The following is a 7,870-nucleotide window of genomic DNA, read 5'->3' as shown; positions in this document are numbered from 1 at the left end:
ATAGACGACGTGTGTGTGTAGATGTATGATCTGTCACTAAATTACATGCTATGGGCCTAAATCCAGTCTCATACTCTCTCTCCATTATTGCTACTCATTCTCAGGAAATATTTTTATAGGAACAATGAACCATATTTAAAGAACATGAAAGCTTTCTGCCTTGATTCAGGAAGGAGGGAAGAGCAACAGGTTTGCTGGCTCAATGGTGACCGTTACCTGGCTCCAGCGGTTCCTTGACAGGCAACATCAAATGCCACAGCTGGCTGTGAATTTTGTGATTTATTTAACCCATGCCTGAAGTATGTTTCCTCAAAGCACTCCTGCTACTGAAAACAAACTGGATTTTCTAAAAAGAACAGTTTGCCATCTTGAACAAGGTGTTGAGTTGTGCCTTATCCCTGGGATCGTTTTTCTAGCTTAAGCAAACGTCTTCCATTTAGTTTTAATCAGAATGACACTTCTGTGTTGCCTCGAACATCTATTTCTTCGTATGTTTACGGGCTCCGGAGGCAGAGGTGGCAGGTTCTGTAACTGCTGCCTCTTTGGAAAGGGAGAATACAAGCCATACTAAACTGCGTGGCCTTGAGGTTTGCTGGGGAAAAAACCCCATCAAGTATGTATGTTAAGTTGACTTAAAATTAAATTATACCGAGTGGCTGTGACTGCCCACGAAGTAAGACACCAGCTCACGGTAAGAAAACACGCTCAGTTGAAGGGGAGGTTTATCACTTCGTGAGGCGCGGACACTCGCTGGCGAGGAGCCGACCCGGGAGGCAGGGCAGCTGTCGCAGCCCCCGGGGGCGAGCAGACAGGCGGCAGTGGCGCCGGGCTGCCGGTGGGAGCGGGGAGCCGCCGGCCTCCGCCCCCGCGCATCCCCCCCATCAGCCGCGCTGCAGCCGGGGGATGTCCCCGGGGGCGGCTGGCACCGCGGCCGCTGGTGCGGGCTGCGGGACCTCTCCCGCAGCGACCGAGGCAGAAACGCTCGGGAGGCACTTTCCGCGGCTAATCCCCGCCCTCCCCGTCGGGCCACCGCAGTCACTTCCCTCTCATCCCGCGGCCGAGGAGCGCTCGCTCTGCGGCGGGGCAAGGGAGCTTCGGCACGGCCCGCGCAGCCCCGTCGGCAGCGGCTCCGGGGGGCACCGCCGCTCCTCGTCCCCCTCCGCTGCCGGAAAAACACAAACCACCCAGAAGCAGCACGGGGGCACCGGCACCCTCCTGCCAAAGCGGCCCCGCGGCGGGAGGCGGGCGGGCGGCGCGGCGCTGCCATTGGCGCGGCGCAGGCCGGCCCTCCCCGCCGGGAGGAGGAGGAGGAGGAAGGCTGGAGGCGGGCCCGCGCGGGGCGGTCGCTCCAGTCGGTGCGCGCCGGGCGGCCGGGTCGCTGCTGTTGCTGCCGCCGCGGAGGACAGGGAGCCGGGAAGCGAGAGCCGGGAAGCGGGCAGGGGCGCGGGCGGCGGGGACGGAGCTACGAGGGGAGTGGGCGGCCGCGCCGTCGGGGCCGCGCCGATCCGCGGCCGGAGCCTGCATGGGGCGGCGGCGCTGAGCACAGCCGCCCCGCCGCCGCCGCCGCGCTCCCGCCCCGGCCCCGCCATGGCCGAGGCACCGCAGCTAGTGGACATCGACCCCGACTTCGAGCCGCTGCCGCGGCCCCGCTCTTGCACCTGGCCCCTGCCGCGGCCGGAGTTCAACACCCCCAGCTCGGCCACTTCCAGCCCGGCGCCGTCGTGCGGCGGGCAGCCCGAGGGGGCGGCCGGGGCCGCGGCCGCTGCCTCGGGAGGGCTCACCGCCGACTTCATCAGCAACCTCAGCCTGCTAGAGGAGAGCGAGGACTTCGCGCCGCTGCCCCCCGCCGCCGCCCCCCCGGAGGCAGCCGCCTGCCTCTGCGGGGACTTCCAGGCGCCCGAGGCTGGCTGCCGCCTCCACCCGCCGGGACCGCCGCCGGTGCCGCCGGTGCCGCAGCCCGTGGCCGGTCTATCGCCGGGCCCCGTGGCCGGGCAGCCCCGCAAGAGCAGCTCATCGCGCCGCAATGCCTGGGGCAACCTGTCCTACGCGGACCTCATCACCAAGGCCATCGAGAGCTCCCCCGAGAAGCGGCTCACCCTCTCCCAGATCTACGAGTGGATGGTCAAGAGCGTCCCATACTTCAAGGATAAGGGCGACAGCAACAGCTCGGCCGGCTGGAAGGTGAGGGGCAGTGGTGGGGAAGAGCCCCGTCGGAGGGGCGTCACGGCAGGCTCCGCTGCGGAGCTGCGGGTGCCGTGCTCGGCGCTGCACACGCTACCGCTCGGGCGGGGAGCCCCGGGAGCTGCGAGCGGCTGCGCCCGCTGCCCTTCCCCGGGGCTGCCCGCTGCCCAGCCCTGAGTTGCCCGTCGCACATTTTGCGGCGCTCTGGCTTTTTTTCCCCCTCCTCTTTACAATTTTACTTTTTTTATCCTTCTTAAGGGAAAAATCGTAAGGGGGAAAACAGCATTTTTGCCCTTCCCTCCGTGGCGCGCAGGAGGGGCCGGGGCCACCCCCTCTGTTCGCCACTCTCCGCCTCCCCCCCGTCCCTCCCCCCGTGCTCTGTCCTGCCAAAAGCAAAAGTTCACGCCGTGTCATGGAGCTGTCCCCGGGCAAACCCGGCGGGAGTCCCGCCGCCTCCTGCTCCTCCGGGACCGGGGTTGAACACCCGTGTCGTGAGGGTGGCCGCGTCCCTTGGGCCAGCCTGGCCCCGGGGAGGGACGGGGGGCGTCGGGGTCCGTGCCGGCAGCCGTTTCGGCGCGGCAGGGTTTGCCGTCGGGCGGCGGAGAGAGGGCAGAAGCAAACAGGGATGGGGAAAGAGCGGGACAAGGGTTGCAAAAGTACCGTGTGTTTAATAAGTAAGCCGCTGCATTTGTCTTGATGGCTTTGTTAAACTTGGGTTGCGGGAGCGTCTTTCTCCTGTGAAGCTGTGGGACAGTTTCCTGATGCAGCGCGGTCGCTGTGGCCGTAGCAGGCTGGTAGCTGAGACCTGTTGGAGGGAGAATGTTGGAGGGAATTCGTGTTCAGCTCTGCTGCTCGGAGCTGGGCCGTCAGGCCAGCTGCTGGAGCACTGCCTTGCCCCCATCTCCTGGAGGGCCCCACTCAGAGGTCCCCGTGGGCACCAGCTGCCCTCCCAGACAGGTGGCCCTGAGCTTGGCATCACTTTGTGTTGTGCTGTGTAGCCATGCTAGCCCTTGGCCACCTACAGAGTCCCGTGCCACCCTCCATCCCCACGAGTGGTGAACGCTTAGTGCTGCTGCCAAGACCAACAAATCCTCTTACTCCCAAGGCCTCAGTCAAGAAAGTGTCTCCCACCTGTGTCCCTGCTCACAGCGGGGGGGCTTAGCGCCTTGTTTCGTGGCACCGTTGTGTGAGAGCATTGTCAGAATGAGCTTCAGCTGTTGGTGTAAAGGCAGACCCTCCTCTGCCCTGTGAGGGATTATATGATGGCAGTCAGTGTGCGAGGTGCGTGTACCCAGCACAGCATCAGTGTGTTCTGATGTGTTTGGAACTTTGGTCCAGTTGAGGCCAGCCAAACCCATTACTTCATTTTCCAGTACCTGTAGTATTTGCAAAACACCAAAAGAAGTGTCAGCTCAAATTGTGTGTTTCTGTGTTTTAATTGCATAGCTGGAAATGTTTATTACATCAGATTTTTAATTTTTAAATTTGTTTTAAAGTAAGCAACGTCCTGCTAAGGAAGTGGGGATTGTTCTTAAGCTCATTTTTAGCTGAAGGCTTTCTAAGGCTTTCAAATTGATTTGTTTCTATGGATATGTTTGACTAGCAAAATTTAAAGGATGATTGTCTGAAGACATCTTTCATGAAAACCCTTAACTGGAGTGAAATGATTGATAGTTGACAACGTTTAAATACGGTAACTTGTCACTTGAAAATGCTGCTTTTTTTTTTTCACTGGTATTTCAGTCTCATAGAGAAAATCAAGATACATCAATTTCAGCATGAGCAGAAGAAAACTGAAAACCAAACCAAAAGCAAACCAAAGCAAAAGATTCTCAAATTCAAGCGAGAGAATAAGAAACTATGCTGTGTAACTTATTAGGTGCTTCCTTTTTTATTGCTGCTCTTCCTGTGGTGCTTCAGCAAATAAGAAGTTTTACGCTCCTCTCTCTGACAAACTGAGCTCTTCCTATGCCCATGTACCTCTGCTATGACAGTCAGAACCATTACCAGTACGTTTATTGGCTCTGGTAGGATGCAGTAGCTACCCTGCCACTACTAGCTGGTGAATATACATATACTCTTCTATCGTAATTGCATAGTTACTGTGTTCTGCGTTGGATACATATTGTCCTAATCCCTTCCTTTGGCTGCCTCGCTGCCAGGCTGCTCGTAAAATTGCACGCTTGCAGGTTTTACCACTTTAGCCAAAGAAATGTAATGTGTCTTAAACACCTTTTCGGGTTTAGTTACTGGCAGCCACTGGGTGTCAATGTTAAAACTGATCTGTTTGAGGCGTGAAGCCCGTTTGCCTTGTTTATCACCGCTTACCCGCGGCTCAGCTCGAGGAGGGTTTGTTTCCACTTTCCAGCTCGGGAGCTGCTGGTTTGCCCGTGCTCTTGGGCTCCGGGGACCTGCCGTAGGTGCGGGTGCAGGGCTGGGAGTGAAGCTCGAGTCAGCCGAGGGTCCCGGCAGAGGAGGAGCATCGCTCCAGCCACGAGCACAGATTCACGGCGGACTTTTCTGCTGACAGAGGGAGCACGGGTTCCTGCTAGAGCTTGGCACTGGCTTGGGGCTTGGACTACGTTGTGCGAGGGTGTTCCGCAGTGTGAGAAAGACAGGGTGCTTTTTTTGGTTGATTTGGTGTTATTTTTCTCCTCTTCCCCCCCAACGCTTAGCCTCGTTGGAGTTTGCATATTTGAAAGTCATGTTTCAAATTTTACACCCCCCACCCCATGAAGTGCACAAGAAATTAAAAAGAATGTGCACTTTCTGTGTAGTGGCGTGGCTGAGTTGCTCACCCAGAAGACAAGGGCTAGCTGCTCTAATGCTTGTGAATGTATGCTTCACTTATGCTGAGCTGCTTTCTTATTTTTTGCTGAATTGAAAAGTTCAACCGTGTCAACATTATCTGCTAGGAGCTCAAAATAACGTCCAAGTTCTTCTGAATAAAAACATTCAAATAAAACTGGCCTTTGAAGAAAGAGTAGAAGCTAAAGGTAGTAACATAAGATTATTAACAACAGTGTATTAAAGTAGGTTAAATTATTCTCAGTTGCATATACAAAGTAGTTAATTTCAGACTTTCTTAGCACAAACTGAGCTTTATAAACAAAGCGCCCCCTAGAAGTCTGGGGGAACAAAGTCCACAAGATCCCCCCCTGCAGCAGCGACCTTGAATAAAGCACTTGGGATGGGCTCTGCCAGACCTGCTGCTGTATGGTTGAATGTGAACGAATGCTGGTAGCAACCCGCCTTGCTCAGAGAAAGCTGAAACAAGAACAAGATCTGTTTCACAGATAACAAAGAAATTGTTGTGAAAGTTGCATGGAGGAAGGAAATTTTTCTCCTAGGAGCAGTCAAGTGAAAGTAACATTTTCCTTGACCTGTGCTAGTGGAAGACACAGAGCTTAAGACAGTCTGTAGTCCCCCAAGAACTTTACCACTGCTGTAGATAACTCTTCCTTTACTCAAATCTGATAGTTTTTTGACTAATCATTCTATATAAAACGTCTCTATGATGTGTTATATTTCATGATGTCTTTGCTTTATGGCAAGATCGTTGAGATTTATCATAAAGGAGCTATCAGAGTTAAGCTTCCTTTTTGCCTGCTTTTGAAAATGGCTTCAAATCAAAACCTATCATTTTTTTTAGACAGAAAACAGTTTGGTGGTACTCATCTCGAGCTGGACGTGGTGTTTATTTTTCACTGTAGCAGGTGTTAAGGTTGCATGGGTATTTACACTTCCTTGATTTCTAGTCCCAAGGAAACTTGATCACCTAAATTTGTTTGTTGCCTTTGCAAAGGAATGAGAATGGATGATATTTATCTGCAGAAGGATGAATGGATGTAAGCCCAAAAGCCTAAGCATAAAACAGACGTGAGATGAGTGCTTTGGGTGGCCTTACCAGAGAAGAACTCTGTGACGGTGGCTCTGTTCTGTAGTGAATCAGTTTCCATGCAAAATAAGTTCTGGTTGTGGTGTATTGGATTTGAAAGCCACATGTAGTATGAAGTGTTTGAAAGACTTGGAGACACCAAGAATAATCTTCAAGAAGTTGTCCAGAGCTTTTGAGTGTAGATCAGCGAACAATTGTGGAAATTTATATAGTTTATTTAAAGTGAAATGAGTGCATTTGTGAGGTTTTTAACACACATTTCTTTTCCTTCATGGATATGTAACAATTGAAGATTGCCTTGGAGAATTGCTATGTGTTCTCTCGATTCTGGTTACACACCTGGAGGCATTTATGTCTGTCCCTTTAGGTGCTTCCCAAGGCAATATATGGATCAAGCATTTTATTATACATATACACATGTGAAGTATATATGTTTGATTTCCTATTTATAGATTCTGCCAAGTTAAATGATATTGCAATATTACCTTTTTGCATGTGGCACAAGTAATAACCTCAACAACTGGAAGCTGTAGCTGCATCTACTCTGCCACAATGTCTTGTCTCAGTGGAAACACCCTTGAGGAAATGATCAGACCAGTTCCAGCCTCTGCCCACCCTGTTGTGAGTTTTACTATTTAGTATCCTGCATACCTGCTCACTGCCACTAAAAAGTCCTTTGTAGAGGCCTTCATTGTCAGTCTGTGAGTCACCAGATGCATTTCACTTAGTTTCAGGTATGAAAGTTCAGCTTGATCTTTGCAGGTGAGAGGTGCTCTCCTCGCCTGCGCCTGAACAACTTGTGACGAAGCTGTGTCGTGATGCACACCCTTAACTGTTTGTTCCTTTGAAACTTCATTTTGTTTCTTTTTATGTTTGCCATTTTGACCTCAGCCCTTTCCCGAAGAAAAAAAAGAAAACCCATTCTGATCTCAAACCTATATGTTGCTACTCTGGTTTTGGGGTGGTATGTCAGCTTCCCTGGCCCCATGCTGCAGGCAGGTTGTGGCCAGGAGGGACGAAACTGCCTCTCGGTAGCCAGAATGCTTAAGGTGGGCCTGCTGCCAGTGGATTGTGCTGTCCGATGTAATGTGTCCCAGCATTGGTGGTTTTGAGCTTCCCATCAGGGCCTTGAATTCTGTGTTGGAAATACTCTTAATTTTCTTCACCCTTTTTTTGTTTCTTGTGATGTCTGTTCAGTTACTTGTACAATTATAGGTGAGATTAAGTGCCCGAACAAAACATCTGAGTGGCTTTGCATACTCACACGATGAACTAAATTTTCCTTGAGTGCCCAAGTTTAAAGAACTTAAATACAAAAATGAAGTAACTGCTCTCTTTGCCACGATATTCCTTCTGACATGCTCATCTCCTTGCTTAGTGTCATTATTTTAGTATCACTTATGCTATTTCACAAGTTGTCAGTGAAGGTGGCAGTTTAGGGAACTGGAGCTTTTCTGGCCTGGGATGGAAAGGAGAAGCAGAGTGGTACAAGAGGATAAAAATGTTTAGATAAGGTATGTGATGGTTTTGGTTGGGTTTTTTATTTATTTACTTTTAAAAATAATATAATTATCAACAATAAAATAGGCAATGTTTTTTGTTTATACATTTTTTATAAGATTCCAGAAACTACGTACTCCTGAGATGTCTGTGGAGACCCTTTTTCAGTTTCCAAGGCATAGTACTACCAAAATAAATATCCTTTACTTACACAACTGGTGCATATTTTGTATTATAATTGAATGGATTTTGTAGCATTTTATTTTTAAGCCTGATTGCCAAAATGAGTTT

At 51.2% G+C, this 7,870-nt stretch overlaps 1 protein-coding gene across 1 annotated transcript in view; it reads left to right on the top strand.

Moving 5' to 3' along the window:
* The first annotated feature begins 1,513 nt into the window (after positions 1-1,513).
* The window catches only part of FOXO1 (forkhead box O1), a 66,039-nt gene continuing 59,682 nt past the window's right edge, over positions 1,514-7,870 (top strand). The window contains exon 1 of the mRNA XM_061994133.1: positions 1,514-2,181. Within this exon, the coding sequence (XP_061850117.1) occupies positions 1,588-2,181 (594 nt within the window). The 5' untranslated portion in view covers positions 1,514-1,587. The remainder of the gene's footprint in view (positions 2,182-7,870) is intronic.

The sequence above is a fragment of the Colius striatus genome, chromosome 1 (assembly GCF_028858725.1).
Source record: "Colius striatus isolate bColStr4 chromosome 1, bColStr4.1.hap1, whole genome shotgun sequence".
Taxonomy (NCBI): Eukaryota; Metazoa; Chordata; class Aves; order Coliiformes; family Coliidae; genus Colius; species Colius striatus.
This window is presented reverse-complemented; position numbering and strand designations above follow the sequence as displayed.